The sequence below is a fragment of the Bos mutus genome, chromosome 2, assembly GCF_027580195.1.
Source record: "Bos mutus isolate GX-2022 chromosome 2, NWIPB_WYAK_1.1, whole genome shotgun sequence".
Taxonomy (NCBI): Eukaryota; Metazoa; Chordata; class Mammalia; order Artiodactyla; family Bovidae; genus Bos; species Bos mutus.
Window position 1 is genome coordinate 98997793 of NC_091618.1, and position 19508 is coordinate 99017300.

General features: G+C 35.7%; 1 protein-coding gene across 13 annotated transcripts in view; it reads right to left on the bottom strand.

Moving 5' to 3' along the window:
• The window catches only part of BAZ2B (bromodomain adjacent to zinc finger domain 2B), a 422769-nt gene that overhangs the window by 150078 nt on the left and 253183 nt on the right, over nucleotides 1–19508 (bottom strand). For all 13 annotated transcript variants that reach the window (XM_070357371.1, XM_070357382.1, XM_070357397.1 and 10 more), the window contains one exon: nucleotides 3296–3442. In XM_070357371.1, coding sequence (XP_070213472.1) covers nucleotides 3296–3440 — 145 coding nt within the window. In that variant the 5' untranslated portion in view covers nucleotides 3441–3442. The remainder of the gene's footprint in view (nucleotides 1–3295; nucleotides 3443–19508) is intronic.

The following is a 19508-nucleotide window of genomic DNA, read 5'->3' on the forward strand; positions in this document are numbered from 1 at the left end:
GGAAAAGACTCTGATGCTGGGAGGGATTGGGGGCAAGAGGAGAACGGGACGAAAGAGGATGAGATGGCTGGATGGCATTACCGACTCGATGGATGTGAGTCTCAGTGAACTCTGGGAGTTGGTGATGGATAGGGAAGCCTGGCGTGCTGCAATTCACGGGGTCTCAAAGAGTCGGACACGACTGAGCGACTGATCTGATCTGATCTGATGTTAATCATTGTTAACATTACTATTCACTGACAAATACCCTACACTGAGGCCTTACTGATCAATTTGCAGTTTCCTCACTATACCATGATTTGGCACACTTCTAAAGAGGTAGGCCTGCAATTCAGATACATGTGTAACTCAGTCACTAACTTTAAAAGCAGGCATACTCCAGCTTTAACGCGTGAAGTTTAAACAGCTTCGTGTTTTATATATTCAATATTTTACAAGTCTTTGTTTGAAGAGTTCTAACTCAAAAAATGGATTGAAATCCACTGATCTATAGCATAGTTTAATCACTGAAATATAACTTCTGATATGACCAACAAGACCCCTATATGCAGATAGCCTTAGATTAATCAATCTTTGTTGCAGTGTAATTTTCTATCCAAGTTACTGCAATAAAATTAAAGGTGTGTTGTGAGAGACAGTCCTTCATGGTCCCTGCATGTTGTTGCTGGGCATGCCAAGAATGTAAGGTCTTGACCACTCTTTAAAACTGGACAGTTTCTCAGGACTGCAGTAAGCAATCTTGATGGATGAGGTGACATTTCCTTCCAGACAAAGAGTGTGTGTGCTTTTATTTACGACAAAAGCAGCAGGTTGCTAAACTAACCATTCCTTAGCTGTGACACAAATCCACTAAATGTCTAAAATTCAACTAAGTCTCTCAGTGTTGCCCTGTGGGACTTGGGATACCTGGGGAATCAACGCCAACGTGACTATTTGCTATGCCATAGTCATAAGATCTCTGACCAAGGAGTCTCAAGTCTTCTGCCAGCATCATAATAGTAATAGGCTAACTTATAGGTATGTATAATCCCAGACCCTGACAAGATGTTGATTTAAAAGAAATTAGTTGATTATTCAAACTGTGAAAGCAGGTTAAAATTAAATTCTTTGTAACTAACAGGAATTCCTATAGACATATCATTAATGAAGACGACAGAGAAAAGCCAATTAAAATAACCATTTAAAACAACAATGTCCTCAAAGGGACCATTAAAGAACTGGTAAGGTATTGATATTTTAAAAATGAAAATTCTGTTTTGTTGTCTCTATACATCAAGAAAATGAAGGAAATTCAAATTGTTTAAGATAAAGAAGGCAGGTCCATTATCACTTTATACTTTTACTTTTAAAAGGAGAGAATTATCAGACACTGAATAGGCCAAAAATAACAAACAGATAAGAGAAGACAGGAAAATTTGATAAACTGAATTAGGTAGGACAACTGAGCATTTTCCATACATTATAAGGCTCTACTTTACACATAAACCACAACACTGTGAAAGTTAAAAATAGAAAAAAATTTTTTTCTTAGAAAGTGAAAAAAACTCCTGCCATAGGTACTAAAATTATACTGTGTTGATTAATAAGTGATATATCCCAGAATAAACACAGAAATAAATTACAGTTTCTTTCAATGACAGCATCTGCACATAAAAACTACTGGCAAATAAATGATAAATTTCCTCATCCTTTATAGATGAAGAAATTTCTAATGTTATTCAATAACTAAGCATACTCTGCCTTTCTGCAACTCCCAACTACCATTACCAAAAACCAGCATTCAATGTGTGACTACTCAGAATTGTAAGCAATTCAAATGCCACTAATTCAGAAAGCTACATGAGAAATAGCTAATAGCAAAGTGTCCAGAAAACTCAAGCTCTGCACTCAAGGACTGAAATTTTCAACACTGAAAAAAGGACATTTCCCTAGAAACATTATATATTTTAAATATTAATTCACAAGTAAATACAAAGTAAGATAGCAGATTGGAAGAACACAATGAAAGGAGTTGACAACAAAGGAAAGGAGAAGAGTTATACAAAAACATGAAAGAATAATTACAAAAATACAGCTGTGTGTTATCATTTAGACAAAGAAACTTAAGGTAAAATGCCAATTGTGGTATCACTATTTTTGAACACACCATATCAAAGGCATTCATTATTTTACATATAGCCATCATTTTATACACAAGGGAAATGTGGAAGTTGCTAAATAACCTAGATTGTACAGGGTGCAGGAGAACAGGAATTTTATTCATTTATGCTTTCAATGTAATGGTATATTCTTTTAGTTACTTTACAATTACTAAGAAGATGTTAGAAAATTGTTCTGATAAAATGATGAAACAAAATCCTTGTCATACCACAGACTGGAAAAAATCAGATAATTCAACAAATATATATTTGACAATTTGCGAAGGTATTCTGTCAGCAAACATTCCATATCGATGTATTTTATTCACCCAAAATTATAAACTAATTTTGAAAAAGTGAAACATTATTAAGCTCTAATGCTTATACACATGAAATAATCTATAAGATAATTATATATATAAGACTAAAAATCTTCCTAATGATAAAGGAAAGAGTTGATCAACTTTAGGTTAAAAAAGAAAAAAGAGAATGTATTCTACTAAATATCCAAATGTGTTTGGGCACACAGTGATTTTGAAGGGTAAAAAATACCTTTTACATAAAACTAAAATTGAGGCCATTTTCATTCTGAAATAAAGTTCCTTTAGCAATATAACTTTTGCTCATGTTTATAAAAAACTTGTCAAATATCTTTAAATATTTTTCAAAATATTTAAAACTTTAAAAATACTTTTCATCAAATAAATGATACGTTTTAGTATGTATCTTATGGAATTAGGGTAGCTGAGGTTTGGTGAAGGTCATTTAAAATACTGGAAGCAAATTTAGGACAAAGAGGTCCATGGCACTGAGGCCTAATCTTACCATCCAGGTTTCTTTTGTATTTCTGTACTCTCTCATGAGCCTATTGTTTTAAAAGATTTTTCATGTATTAATTTATTAATTAAAATGGTCCCAGTAAGATATTATAATGAAATTCTTAAAAAGAGCTTCTAAAAATTATGAAAACATGGAATAAGCAGTGCTACTCCAGTGTGCTGATAAAATCCAGAAAAAACAGAGACTAGAAGTTTAACCTAGCAATTGTTCAACAGGCCAAAGGAGGTAAAGAAAACATTTTATTCAAAGTTCAAGAAAACACTCTGAATGCAAACTAGTAAAAGGATGGCACGCTAGAGTTAATAAAGAGTATTCACCACATGGGTTGATTGTAGAGCTAAGTGAAGCAGCTCCCGTGGAAAGGCCGCCTTTTGAAACTGATGAAGCCACAGAAGGGATCGAGGATGAAGTCGGTGTAGCAGAGGAGGCTGTAGAGGACGGTAACCGTTCTCCAGACTCCATGTCTATGGGAAGAGGGCAAATGTTAATTTTCAGTGTTAAATAGTAGGATTATGCAAAAGAATTAAATATATTTAAAATAAGTCAAACTTCTAGGAATACTTTTTTAAAATACGAAAATAAGTTTAGAAATACATGTTCTTCAGAAAGATAAAATATAGAGTAAATAAAAACAATGTGAATTAAAATTCCAGTTTATAAGGTAAGCTTAATACTAAGCATAACAAATCTAAAAAACTTGTATTCTTATATAAAAAAATAAGTCATTTGAATACAGTAACTTCATACAACTATGTGTTGCCATAATCTTAGGAAAATAAGCATATTAACTTTTCATTCTTCTTAAATCACCTCATCATTTTTTCACTTACAGCATAATACTCCTATTATCTTAATGAACCAAGAAAATACAACCAAATTATAGTGAAATGTAACCCTGTATTCTAAACCCAAATAGCAACATACTTCTAGGTCTTAAGCATCCATGAATCTGATCAGGTAATCTCCAGTACAGTGAGTCCTCCCAAAAACACAAATACATTTTATAGTTTATCCTAGAGTCTAGTTTGAACTATGGTCTCCAAATGGCTTTAATATGATCCATTTATAATGACTTGACTTATAAGCATTTTTATTAACTTGCTTAGCTGATCTGGGTACTATTTACATAGATCTTATTATAATAGTTTATGTTGATATTAAAATCTAGAATGGAAATGAATGAAGGAGTCAAGTTAAGAACTTATAAAACAAATATGTGATAGGATGTAATGGACTGTATAGTGACTACTCTTAATAATATTTTATTGTACATTTGAAAGTTGCTAAGAAAATAGAGGAGAAACAACCTCAGATATGTAGATGATACCACTCTAATAGTAGAAAGCAAAGAGGAACTAAAGAGCCTCTTGATGAGAGTGAAGGAGGAAAGGGAAAGAGCTGGCTTAAAACTCAATTTTAAAAAAACGTAGATCATGGCATCTGATCCCATTATTTGATGGCAAACAGAAAGGGAAAAGGTGGAAGCAATGACAGATTTCCTCTTCTTGGGCTCTAAAACCACTGTGGATGGCGTGGGCAGCCATGAAATCAGAAGGCGACTGCTTCTCAGCAGGAAAGCTATGACAAACCTAGACAGTGTGTTGAAAAGCAGAGACATCACTCCACCAACAAAGGTCCATATAGTCAAGTTTATGGTCTTCCCAGTGGTCACGTACGGTTGTGAGAGCTGGACCATAAAGAGGGCAAAATGCCAAAGAAGTAATGCCTTTGAACTGTGGTGTTGGAGAAGACACCTGAAAGTCCCCTGGACAGCAAAGAGGTCAAACCAGTCAATCTTAGGGAAATCAACTCTGAATACTCATTGGAAGGACTGATGCTGAAGCTAAAGCTCCAGTATTTTGGTCACCAGATGCAAACAGCTGACTCATTGAAAAGTCCCTGATGCTGGGAAAAATTGAGGGCAGAAGGAGAAGAGGGGATCAGTGGATGACATGGCCGGATGGCATCATCAATGCAATGGAAATGAACTTGGGCAAACTCCAGGAGATGGTAAGGCACAGGGAAGGGGAGTGCTACAGTTCATGGGGTTGAAAAGCACTGGCCACAACTTGGGCAACTGAACAACAGCAAGAAAACAGATCTTAAAAGTTCTCATCACATGGAAAAATACTTATAACTGTGTGATAAGGATATTAACTGAACTTACCATGGTGTTCATTTCACACTAATACAAATATTGAATCATTATATGTACACCTGAAACTAATATAATGTTATATGTCAGTTATATCTTAAAATTTTTTTAAATCTAGAATAGGTTATGGTCATTTTAATACTCTGTATATACTAATATCACAATTAAGCAAGGAAACTATGAAGTTCACAGTTGTTTAAATGAGTACACATATATAGGAAGAGACAAAAAAAATACTATTCACATATCAACCATGAGTAAACTTTTATTATTTAAATAATTTAACCATAGAAAGATTTTTGTATGGACTTCTATAGGCGATTCACATACTTACTACATATTTTCTAAGAAAAAGAATTTGATTTCATTTAAAACTATTGTCCAATCAACATATGAAAAGATGCTCATCATTGCTAATTATTAGAGAGATGCATATCAAAACTACAATTAAGTACTACCTCACACCAGTCAGAATGGCCATCATTAAAAGTCTGCAAATAACAAATGCTAGAGAGTATGTGGATAAAAGGGAACTTTACAGTATTACTGGTGGAAATGTAAATTAGTGCAACCTCTATGGAAAATTCTGAAAGAGATGGGAATACCAGACCACCTGACCTGCCTCTTGAGAAATTTGTATGCAGGTCAGGAAGCAACAGTTAGAACTGGACATAGAACAACAGACTGGTTCCAAATAGGAAAAGGAGTACATCAAGGCTGTATATTGTCACCCTCCTTATTTAACTTATATGCAGAGTACATCATGAGAAACGGTGGACTGGAAGAAACACAAGCTGGAATCAAGATTGCCGGGAGAAATATCAATAACCTCAGATATGCAGATGACACCACCCTTATGGCAGAAAGTGAAGAGGAACTCAAAAGCCTCTTGATGAAAGTGAAAGAGGAGAGTGAAAAAGTTGGCTTAAAGCTCAACATTCAGAAAACGAAGATCATGGCATCCGGTCCCATCACTTCATGGGAAATAGATGGGCAAACAATGGAAACAGTGTCAGACTTTATTTTTCTGGGCTCCAAAATCACTGCAGATAGTGACTGCAGCCATGAAATTAAAAGACGCTTACTCCTTGGAAGGAAAGTTATGACCAACCTAGATAGCATATTCAAAAGCAGAGACATTACTTTGCCAACAAAGGTCCGTCTAGTCAAGGCTATGGTTTCTCCTGTGGTCATGTATGGATGTGAGAGTTGGACTGTGAAGAAGGCTGAGCACTGAAGAATTGATGCTTTTGAACTGTGGTGTTGGAGAAGACTCTTGAGAGTCCCTTGGACTGCAAGCAGATCCAACCAGTCCATTCTGAAGGAGATCAGCCCTGGGATTTCTTTGGAAGGAATGATGCTAAAGCTGAAACTGCAGTACTTTGGCCACCTCATGCGAAGAGTTGACTCATTGGAAAAGATTGTGATGCTGGGAGGGATTGGGGGCAGGAGGAGAAGGGGACGACAGAGGATGAGATGGCTGGATGGCATCACTGACTCGATGGACGTGAGTCTGGGTGAACTCCAGGAGTTGGTGATGGACAGGGAGGCCTGACGTGCTGCGATTCATGGGGTCGCAAAGAGTCGGACATGACTGAGTGACTGAACTGAACTGAACTATGGAAAATAGTACGGAGGTTATTCATACAACTGAAAATAGAGTTGCCATATGATTCCAGCAATCCCACTCCTGGATGTATATCCAGACAAAACTATACTTTGAAAAGATATAAGCACCACTATGTTCATACTAGCACAAAACCAACAGGCAAGACATGGAAACAACCTAAATGTCTATCAACAGGTGATTAAAGTCTTCCACACAATGGAATAAAACCCAGCCATAAAAAGAATGAAATAATTCCATTTGCAGAAACATGGATGGACCTAGAGATTATCATACTAAGTGAAGCAAATCAGAGAAAGAAAAATATCAGGTGATATCACCAATATGCAGAATCTAAAATATGACATACATGAACAAATCTACAAAACACAAACAGACCTACAGACATAAAGAACATTCTTGTGGTTGCCAAGGGTTGGGGGTGAGTGGGAAGGATGAGTTGGAAGTTTGTGATTGGGAGATACAACTATTATATAAATACACATACATATACATAATGCAAACTATTACATATATACATATATATTATACATGTATATATAGATGTGTAATGGAAAAACAACAAGGTCCTACTGCAAAGCATAAAGAACTATATTCAATATCCTATAATAAACCATAAAGGAAAAGAACATGAAAAAGAAATATACATGTATAACTGAATCACTTTGCTGTATAGCAGAAATTAACACAACACTGCAAATCAAGTATACTTAAATTTAGAAAGGTAAAATAAAACACTGGTCAATTAAAATAATGCAAAATTAATCTTTAAATTATTGAATCCATATGGTATGTATATGATTTTTTTTAGATAGATGCATAGGGTAAAAGAAATCTCAGGTTGACACAACAGCATCATTAGTAGGGCAATTTCGATAAGTTTTCCAGTCATACACAATTCAAAAACTTCTCTTCATATTCTGACATTGCTGTCAACCACCTCCATAGAAGATGGTACTGCCATAACTAGTAGGTATCACTATGAACAAGGCTAGTGGAGTGAGTACCTAAAAGATGATGCTGTGAAAGTGCTGCATTCAATATGCCATCAAATGGAAAACTCAGCAGTGATCACAGGACTGGATAAGGTCAGTTTTCATTTCAGTCCCAAAGAAGTCAATGCCAAAGAATGCTCAAACTACTGCACAATTGCACTCATCTCACACACTAGCAAAGTAATGCTCAAAATTCTCCAAGCCAGGTTTCAACAGTACATGAACTGTGAACTTCCAGATGTTCAAGCTATATTTAGAAAAGGCAGAAGAACCAGAGATCAAATTGCCAACATCTGTTTGATCATAGAAAAAGCAAGAGAGTTCCAGAAAAACATCTGCTTCTGCTTCATTGACTATGCCAAAGCCTTTGACTATGTAGATCACAACAAACTGTGGAAAATTCTGAAAGAGATGGGAATACCAGACCACCTGATCTGTCTGCTGAGAAATCTGTATGCAGGTCAAGAAGCAACAGTTAGAACTGGACATGGAACAACAGACTAGTTCCAAATCGGGAAAGGAGTATGTCAAAGCTGTATATTTTCACCCTGTTTATTTAACTTATATGCAGAATACATCATGAGAAATGCTGGACTGGATGAAGCACAAGCTGGAATCAAGATTGCTGGGAGAAATATCAATAACCTCAGATATGCAGATGACACCACCCTTATGGCAGAAAGCGAAGAACTTAAGAGCCTTTGATGAAAGTGAAAGAGGAGAGTAAAAAAGTTGGCTTAAAACTCAACATTCAGAAAACGAAGATCATGGCATCTGGTCCCATCACTTCATGGCAAATAGATGGGGAAACAATGGAAACAGTGGCAGACTTTATTTTGGGGGGCTCCAAAATCACTGCAGATGGTGACTGCAGCCATGAAATTAAAAGACGCTTACTCCTTGGAAGAAAAGCTATGACCAATCTAGACAGCACATTAAAAAGCAGAGACGTTACTTTGCCATCAAAGGTCCATCTGGTCAAAGCTATGGTTTTTCCAGTAGGCATGTATGGATGTGAGAGTTGGACTATAAAGACAGCTGAGTGCCAAAGAACTGATGCTTTTGAATTGTGGTGTTGGAGAAGACTTGAGAGTCCCTTGGACTGCAAGGAGGCCCAACCAGTCAATCCTAAAGGAAATCAGTCCTGAATATTATTGGAAGGACTGATGCTGAAGCTGAAACTCCCAATACTTTGGCCACCTGATGTGAAGAACTGACTCATTTGAAAAGACCCTGATGCTGGGAAAGGTTGAAGGCAGGAGGAGAAGGGGACGACAGAAGATGACATGGTTGCATGGTATCACTGACTCAATGGACATGAGTTTGAGTAAACTCTGGGAGTTGGTGATAGACAGGGAGGCCTTTCATGCTGCAGTTCATGGGTTTGCAAAGAGTCAGACACGACTGAGCGACTGAACTGAACTGACTGATAACTAGTAGGCTCATAAAGAATTTTTTTTTTCTCTTTATCACCATTCAGTATGGAAAGGCATAGTTGGTTCTGATGGCTACATGGAACTAATGCTTAAAAGGCAAGTTTCAGGGCATCAGTTACTAATGAGTTTTGAGACATATGGCTGTTTAACAGCAAGGTACATGGCTGATAACTTCCTCTACAAACTATCTTCACCAACAAGTCTCATTTTACTAAGTATATTAAAAAAGACATTTATTTAAAAAAAATAAAAATATAGAGTTTACTGGAAAAGGCTATTTTAAAAAGTTATACCTGGTAATCTATTGTCTCAGATAATTCTAAAATGTTCTATTTAAATGTATTATGGAGGCTTCTCAATGATGTTTTGAAATTTTTAATTGGTGTATAATTGACCTACAACACTATGTGAATTCTAGGTATGTGACATAGTGATTCAATATTTCTATATATTACCAAATGATCACACCACGGTAAGTCTAGTTACCACCTGTCATCATACAAAGATACTACAGTGTTATTGTCTATATTCCCCATGCTGTACATTTTATTCTTGTGACTCATTCATTTTTTAACTAAGTTTGTAAATGTATTATTTTAAAAAAATAATGAAAGGATTTGTTTTTAAAATTGCCTTTGTACTCCACTGCAAAAGTAATTCGGGACATAAAATAGATAAGCATTTTAGCTGAGTACCTGGCATATAAGAACTCAATGAATAAAAGTCATTACTTGTCATAGGATAATAGCTTATGAGCTCTGGGCATATATCTTTCTGTTGATGTAACTTCACTCAAGACTAAAACAAGGAATACCCAGAAGGCATAATCAGCAAACTCTTACATATTGCTCATTTAGATCACTCTTCCTGAAAATATTTAATAAAATAAAAAATATACATATATTAATATTTGAATCTACCAATCTACCTTTGTGACTCTATTCTATAGAATTAAAGCACAAATAGTTTCTTTTTCATAACACTGTTCAAAAATAAAATTGAAATCTGGTTGTACAAAAGAGTAGAACTAGAGCTAGTAGTATCAGCCTGGGGGCCCTTTTTCAGTTTCAGTAAAAGTTCAAGTTTCTCTTTTATTACTGTTCATTCAAGTGGGAAAAGTTTTTGTGCTCAACTGCTCAGTTGTGCCCGACTCCTTGTAACCCTATGGACCATAGCTCGCCAAGGTCCTCAGTCCATGGGATCCTCCAGGCAAGAATACTGGAGTGGGTTGCCATTTCCTCCTCCAGGGGATCTTACTGACCCATGGATCAAACCTGGGTCTCCTACATTGACATGCAGATTCTTTTACCACTGAGTCAACAGGAAAACCTGAAAAATTTATCTCTTTTTTAAAAAACATGCTTATGCAGCCATTTGCCTTAAAAGTTCTATTATATACATTATTCATGTATTATTTTATTTCAAGTGTTTTAATTTTAGATATATACTTCTAGCCAGTATGATCTCCTAGGTGGCTGAGTATTCTTCTCATATGTAAAATACTCTTACTGGCTTAGGGTAAAAGTTTTTTTTTCTCATGTTTTAATAGGTATTTCTTAGTTTCAGTAACCCAAAATTTGGTCAACTATTCCATGTTTATCTTATAGATATCTTTCTTTTCATTTTAAAGAAATTTAACAAATCCACTCCAGCCTTTGTTACTCTAGAGAGGATTTTAACTTATATGCTTGAATTAACAAGGACTGGCTTTTCAAGTTTTCCTTTTTAAGTTAAATATTATTGAATTCAGGTTTTATTTACTACTGTCCTCTGCTGAGCACAAGCAAAACTGGAAATAATCCTAGCCATCAACTTGGAAGTTAAAGAGGAGGAAGGCAATATCTCTGTAATACTGAATAATCCAAAAAACAATAATTGGCCTGCTAATTTTAAGAACAGCTCAAAGAAGAAAGTTTACAATACATGTGCACCAAAGGATGCTAAAAACAGTAGATAAGTCTGAAGAGAAACAAGATATTTGCATAAACTCAAAAAGTATCTCCTTGAGATAGTTACTAACTAAAAAACAGCAAAATAGTAACTTCACAGAAAAGATGCTCAACATCACTCATTATCAGAGAAATGCAAATCAAGACCACTATGAGGTACCACTTCACACCAGTCAGAATGGCTGCGATCCAAAAGTCTACAAATAATAAATGCTGGAGAGGGTGTGGAGAAAAGGGAACCCTCTTACACTGTTGGTGGGAATGCAAACTAGTATAGCCACTATGGAGAACAGTGTGGAGATTCCTTAAAAAACTGGAAATAGAACTGCCTTATGATCCAGCAATCCCACTGCTGGGCATACACACTGAGGAAACCAGAAGGGAAAGAGACACGTGTACCCCAACGTTCATCGCAGCACTGTTTATAATAGCCAGGACATGGAAGCAACCTAGATGTCCATCAGCAGATGAATGGATAAGAAAGCTATGGTACATATACACAATGGAGTATTACTCAGCCATTAAAAAGAATTCATCTGAATCAGTTCTAATGAGGTGGATCAAACCGGAGCCTATTATACAGAGTGAAGTAAGCCAGAAGGAAAAACACCAATACAGTATACTAACGCATATATATGGAATTTAGAAAGATGATAACAATAACCCTGTGTACGAGACAGCAAAAGAGACACTGATGTATAGAACAGTCTTATGGACTCTGTGGGAGAGGGAGAGGATGGGAAGATTTGGGAGAATGGCATTGAAACATGTAAAATATCATATAAGAAATGAGATGCCAGTCCAGGTTCGATGCACGATACTGGATGCTTGGGGCTAGTGCACTGGGACGACCCAGAGGGATGGTAAGGGGAGGGAGGAGGGAGGAGGGTTCAGGATGGGGAACACATGTATACCTGTGATGGATTCATTTTGATATTTGGCAAAACTAATACAATCATATAAAGTTTAAAAATAAAATAAAATTAAAAAAAAAAAAAGAAACTAAATCACCAAAAATTAAACATATCAATATCATGTATGCTCTGATGTCCTTATCACCTCTGTGGTATTCTTGCCCCAAACATATAACTTCTGTTGAATCATAAGAAAACTTCAGACAAACCCAAATTGAGAGACCATATACGTTAATGACTAGTATTCATCAGGTATCAGGGAGAAGGCAATGGCACCCCACTCCAGTACTCTTGCCTGGAAAATCCATGGACAGAGGAACTTGGTAGGCTGCAGTTGAGGGGGTCACTACAAGTCGGACACGACTGAGCAACTTCACTTTCTCTTTTCACTTTCATGCATTGGAGGAGGAAATGGCAACCCACTCCATTGTTCTTGCATGGAGAATTCCAGGGACGGGGGAGCCTGGTGGGCTGCCATCTATGGGGTTGCACAGAGTAGGACACAACTGAAGCGACTTAGCAGCAGAAGCATCAAGTATCAAGGTCATGAAAGAAAACGAAAGACTGAGAAAATGCCATAGGTTGAAGACTAAGGAGATAAACAATTAAATGTAATGTGGGATCAGACTTTTTTTTTTTTCAGATTGAATTTTAAAACAGAAAAGGACATTAATAGAAAAACTGGTAAAATTCATATAAGACATGTAGTTTATGATTAATAGTATTGTACCAATATAAATTTTCTAATTTTATCATTTTAATAATTGTACTCTAGCTATTTAAATTAATAAAATTAGGGAAAGCTGGGTAAGAAATACAGATGAACACTCTGTTTTTTAACTGTTTTTTAAGTCAAATAATTTCAAAATAAAAAGTAAAGAAAACAAAGCAAAGTCTGGCATATAGCAAGTATTTAAATATATATATATATATATATATATGCATTGGGATTGAAGAGAGTGAACTTAAACCTAGAAGGAATGAAGATAGAGATTACATTGTATCAGTAAGATATTTGATAACAGATGTTATCTGGGTTTAAAAACTGTATTTGAACCTCATCGGCTGTGACACTGTACAGATTATGTGACTTCAATGAACTTTTCTATTCCTTCATGAGCAGTATGAAGGTGTAGTTGGGAGGATTAAAAGATAATGAATGGAAAGTTCTGAATACTTAGCTTTCAATAATTGTCAACAATTGTTTTTAATAAGTGAATGTGCATATAATTATCTATGGGTATGTGTGGCAGTAAAAGATATTTTTAGATTATTCATTTCCAGTAAATATTTCTGAGTCACATGAATTTATATTATTATAAATAGATGGCATGTTTTACATTTAGCCAGATACATTATGATAAAAATTTAAGATAAATGCCTCACAATTGCATAACTGTATAGACAAATGGTAAGGTGTTTTAAACTTTCAAAATAAGCTGAAGTACAAATATAGTTAAAAATTAACATCAATTTTCAGTTGAAAAAATTCACCCTTTGATCACGAGTTATTATTCATTATTAAAGCTACTACATAAAACTTGGTAGAAATCCATTTATTCAAACCATCTTAGAAAAATATGTTCATTAAGTATACCTGTGGTGGATTCATTTTGATATTTGGCAAAACTAATACAATTATGTAAAGTTTAAAAATAAAATAAAATTTAAAAAAAAATAAAAATAAAAATGGTATCCAAGAACCATCCATTTCCAGATTTCAGCTGTGGCCAGAGCATCTGGATCTGATCCTTACACTACTATAATGACCTCTCATTCTGACTCTCTGTGTTAAGAAAAGTACCTTCATCTCAGGTTCTAAACTATCACTATCCAAGCAATCCTTTGTGGCCAAAAACAGCCCAGACATAATAACAGACTGTACTAACATGACCTCCACCACAATACACTCACCTATGGGAGAATATCAATCAGCAGGTATGTCTTCTAGTTTAAGGCCATTTATCAGAGGATATCTTCCAATGTATAACAAAGTTAACCAGGTAGGGTAAAAGTTACTACAACTGAAAATCAACACATAACACTATAGTAAAAAAAAAAAAAAAAAAATGTTGAAGTGAACAGAGAAAAAAAAAAATGCCCAGAAGATGATGAAACGATTCTAAATGATTAGATCCATCAGAGCTCTTTCCCATAGTCTAAAACAGTAGTTCCCAGGCAGGGGTGACACTGTGATACCCCTCATCTATTAGGAAACATTTGACAACGCTTAAGAGACGTTTTTGGTCGTCATAATCAAGAGTGCTACTGATATCACATAGAAAAGAGTCTAGGCAGGGATGCTGCTCAGTCAGTTACTCAGTTCAGTTGCTCAGTTGTGTCCAACTCTTTGCGACCCCAGGGACTGCAGCACTCCGGCCTACCTGTCCATCACCAACTCCCAGAGTTTACTCAAACTCATGTGCATTGAGTTGGTGATGCCATCCAACCATCTCATCCTCTGTCATCCCCTTCTCCTCCACCTTCAACTTTTCCCAGAATCAAGGCCTTTTCAAATGAGTCAGTTCTTCACGTCAGGTGGCCAAAGGATTGAAGTTTCAGCTTCAGCATCAGTCCTTCCAATGAGTATTCAGGACTGATTTCCTTTAGGATTGACTGGTTGGATCTCCTTGCTGTCCAAGGGACTCTCAAAGGTCTTTTCCGACACCACAGTTCAAAAGCATTAATTCTTCGGCGCTCAGCTTTCTTTATAGTCCAACTCTCACATCCATACATGACTACTGGAAAAACCATAGCCTTGACAAGACAGACCTTTGTTGGCAAAGTAATGTCTCTGCTTTTTAATGTGCTGTCTAGATTGGTCATAGCTCTTCTTCCAAGGAGTAAGTGTCTTTTAATTTCATGGCTGCAGTAACCATCTGTAGTGATTTTGGAGCCCCCAGAAATAAAGTCTGCCACTATTTCCACTATTTCTGCTAAACATGGGATAATTCACAGGACATTCCCACACAGAGGTAATTACCTGGCCCAAAACGTTAGTAGTGCTAAGGTTGAGAAATTCTGATCTAAAGTATCAAAAACTGTATTACTTGGAATTCAATCAACCAAACTTTTTGTTAAGTAGTAGTTTTTTCTATAAGATAGTTCAAGCTGATTTATCACCACTAGAATAAATGATAAAATTATATTCAGCCCATCTTTATCAGCATACTTCCAGAGGTGGCTCAGACAGTAAAGTATCCACCTGCAATGCGGGAGACCTGGGTTCAGTCCTTGGGTTGGGGAAGATCACCTGGAGAAAGGAATGGCCACCCGCCCCAGTACTCTGGCCTGGAGAATTCCATGGCCGGAGAATAGTCCACTGGGTTGCAAAGAGGCAGGCACAATTGAGCAACTTTCACTTCACTCACCAGAGTTTATTATTTTACATTTTGTCCTAATTGTTTAAAACTGAGCATGAATAATACACAATTAACATATCACAATGTTTATTCACACTAGATAACTGAATTTACTGTATTTTACTGAGATGATATTTACTGTAACAATCCTGAGAACAGAAAAAAATCAGAATTTCCACAATTTCTTCCCTGTACTATTTTATGAATGCCAAAAGAATTCACTGATCAGTGATAATACTGATCAAATGTTCTTTTTTGTGTAATCATAGAGCTTATGAACACTGACAGCTGCTAGGTGTAAACCTGAACAGGTGCAAATAGGGAAGGGCAAGACAAGTTGGCTACCAAATGTAAACATGATCAGCTGCCCTGTGCTTCACCTGCATGAAGCCTTTAACAGTATGGCTGTAGAAGAGACTGAAGACTCAGAAAGTAGACATATAAACAAACATTTCTCCTGCAAGGAGTTTTCCTAGAGTGTCTTTATTTTTACCAGCAATACCAAAAGTTCTCTATGGGAGTTCAAAGCACAAAAGTAGATTTGGTAAATCCTCCCTTTTCTTCACAATTAACCACACACGAAAAACAACAGTTAAGAAGATATCAGGAGACACTGTGCTACTGCTTTTGCTTCAGCAGGATCACTAACAGCAGTGCTGCTATATATCAATTCTTTTCTCAAAGTTCTGACAAAGGCTTTTGTATAAATGTGTAAAAAATAACTTCCAGGAAACTGAACATTTGGATAAACAATATTTCAAAATATTAAGTAGAAAAAAAAGCAACAAACAAAAATTTTTTTCTGTAAAAAGCTGTAGAGAAATAGATGACACAGAAATACCTTATTTGACAACAAACAAAATTATTTTCTGAATATATCTGAAAGAAAATGATTCTATTTACCTAGATTTTCAGAAATAGTTATTTCAAGTCATTGAGTATAATATATTGTGCTTTAAAATATGAATATATAAAAGGGATCAATTCCCTTTGCTGGAAAGAGAAGGACAAATATCTGGTATTAACACATATATATGGAATCCAGAAAAATGGTACTCATTAACATAGCAGAGAATGGACTTATGAACACAGTGGGGGAAGGTAAGGGTGAGATAAATTGAGAAAGTAGCACTGACATATACACAGATGTATATGTATAAAACAGATACTTAGTAGGAAATTGCTATATGACACAGAGAGCCCAGCCTGGTGCTTTGTGATGACCTAGAAGGGAAGGATGGGGTGCTGGGAAGAAGACTCAAGAGGGAAGGAATACATATATAATTATGACTGATATGTATTGCTGTATAGCAGAAACTAACATACTATGGTAAAGCAATTTTCCACCAATCAAAATTTTTTAAAGGCTATGGCATTAATAACTGGAAAAATTTCCTTTGTTGTCTGGCACATTTTAACTACTATTGTAAACAGTCAAGCAATTACACCCCCAAACAAAAGTAGGGGGGCAATCAGATGCTCTGGGTGCAGCCTGTGAGTTGGAAGAAGTCTCTGACGATACCTCTAAATAATATTTTCCTTATCAGAAAAACAATGGCTTTGAATTAGACTAGCCCTCAAGTCTTACCAGTGTTTTATCAACTTCACATTGCATTAAAATATTTAACAATTTAGTTTCTCATTTCCCCTAGCCTCTCTACCACTTGCCTTACTTCCATCTTTGAATATCTGTCATTCTAAATTACAGATTACTATTAAACCTTTAGAAATTAACTCTTACCTTACTTACACCTCAAGAGAATTGATGATGAGAAAATCATCCAAGAGTAAAGCACTGATTTTCACACTGCTCAGTAAATATCTATTCAGAGGGTATTCTTTTCCACCCAAAGGATTAAGTATTCCTTTGCAATGAGATATCCTAGAGAAAGAGGCTAATCTAAGATATTAGATATAAAAGAATATTAAAGGAATATTTGAGTCACTTTTAACATATACAGATCAACTAAACTTTAGGTAGAGTCTGTGAATTTAAACATTGATGAGATTGGAGATTTCTAAAAAGGATAAAAATGTTAGAAGAATAAAAACAAATAAAAAGAGACAATGTCTGATTAATTGATCCTTTCACCTACAAATGCAAGGGACCCCAAGGAACAAGCAAAATGGCCTAAATCTTAGCTTAATTAAGAAACACAATTACAATTGCCTGAAATTTCTAAGACATTTCTGTATAGTAACTGAGGCAGATGAATAACAGATTGAGACAATAAAGAAGGGTAAAAAATGGGAATCAAGTAACTCAATGCAAAATATCTACAAAAACTCAGAGGCCAAGGAAAGAAAGATCCCAAGTACTACATGACTGATTAGAGTAAAAACTCCCTTTCAATGGGGAAGAAGCATAGTTAATCTAACAGGGAAAACAACCCTGATTAAAGAACAAAAGGGAAATAGTTTATGAAAATCAAGTAAAAGTATTTTTGTCTTGGTCACCCTAATTCTGTTTATTAACTATTATCACTCTCCTGTTCAAAAGTCTTAAATTTAACCATATCACATATGTAGATAAAGATACATGTAAAGAATGTTAAACATACTAACTGCAAAGACTTTTAAAAATAAAAAATTCTATTGGTAAGAAACTGATACATTATGGTACATCCCTCTAAGAGGATACCATGCAACTGTTACAAAATAATGAAGTAGATTTACACTAGCTAATTTGCTAAATGAAAAAAGTAAAGTGGGGAAGACTAGAAATAGCAAGATCTTGTGAGACAAAGAAAAAGGACTAAGCTGATTCATGTTGTTGTACAGCAGAAACTAATACAACATTGTAAAGCAATTATCCTCCAATTAAAAATAAAGACAAAAAGAACCAAAAAATACAGGTAAATGAAATTTTCTGAAGGAAGGAAGGTCAATCAACAACACACAAACAAATGGAAATAAAATTCTGGAACCTTCTCATCTTTGGCTTATTGGCCCACAAAATACCCCAGGGATCAACTGCTTGGGGATTTAGAGAAGATTTGGAACATCAAGTGCACTCATAATTTCCTCAACTATCTAATTTCAATTTTAACAAGTAAACTTCCATCACTTAAAAAAAAAGGGGGGGGTATATTTTTATGAATGCGTGCTCAGAATATTTCTGAAAAAACATATAAGAAACTGGTAACTGTGCTTCCTTCTAAGTAAGGGGACTAACAGGCAAGTTTGGCCTTGGAGTACAAAATGAAGCAGGGCAAAGGCTAACAGATTTTTCACCAAGAGAATGTGCTGGTCATAGCAAACACCCTCTTCCAGCAACACAACAGATGACTCTACACATGGACATCACCAGATGGTCAATACCGAAATCAGATTGATTATATTCCTTGCAGCCGAAGATGGAGAAGTTCTATATAGGCAGCAAAAACAAGACCAGACTCAGACCATGAACTCCTTACTGCAAAATACAGACTTAAATTTGAACAAAGTAGAGAAAACCACTAGAATATTCAGTTATGACCTAAATCAAAACCCTTACGATTAAACAGTGGAAGTGACAAATAGATTCAAAGGATTAGATCTGATATAGAGTGCCTGAAGAACTGTGGACGGAGGTTTGTGACACTGTGCAGGAGGCAGGGATCAAGACCACCCCAAAGAAGAAGAAATGCAAAAAGGCAAAATAGTTGTCGAAAGAGGGCTTACAAAGAGCTGAGGAAAGAAGAGAAACAAAAGGCAAAGGAGAAAAGAAAATATATATCCCTTTAAATCCCTTCCAAAGCCTAGCAAGAAGATATAAGAAAGCCTTCCTCATTGATCAATGCAAAGAAATAGAGAAAAACAATACAATGGGAAAGACTAGAGATCTCTTCAAGAAAGTTAAGAGATACCAAGGGGACATTTCATGCAAAGATGGGCTTGATAAAGGACAGAAACGGTATGGACCTAACAGAAGCAGAAGGTATATTAAGAAGAGATGTCAAGAATACACAGAAGAACTATATACAGAAGGATCTTAATGAAACAGATAACTCACCTAGAACCAGACATTCTGGGGGCGAAGTCAAGTGGGTCTTAGGAAGCATCACTACAAACATAGCTAGTGGAGGTGATGGAATTTCAGCTAAGTTATTT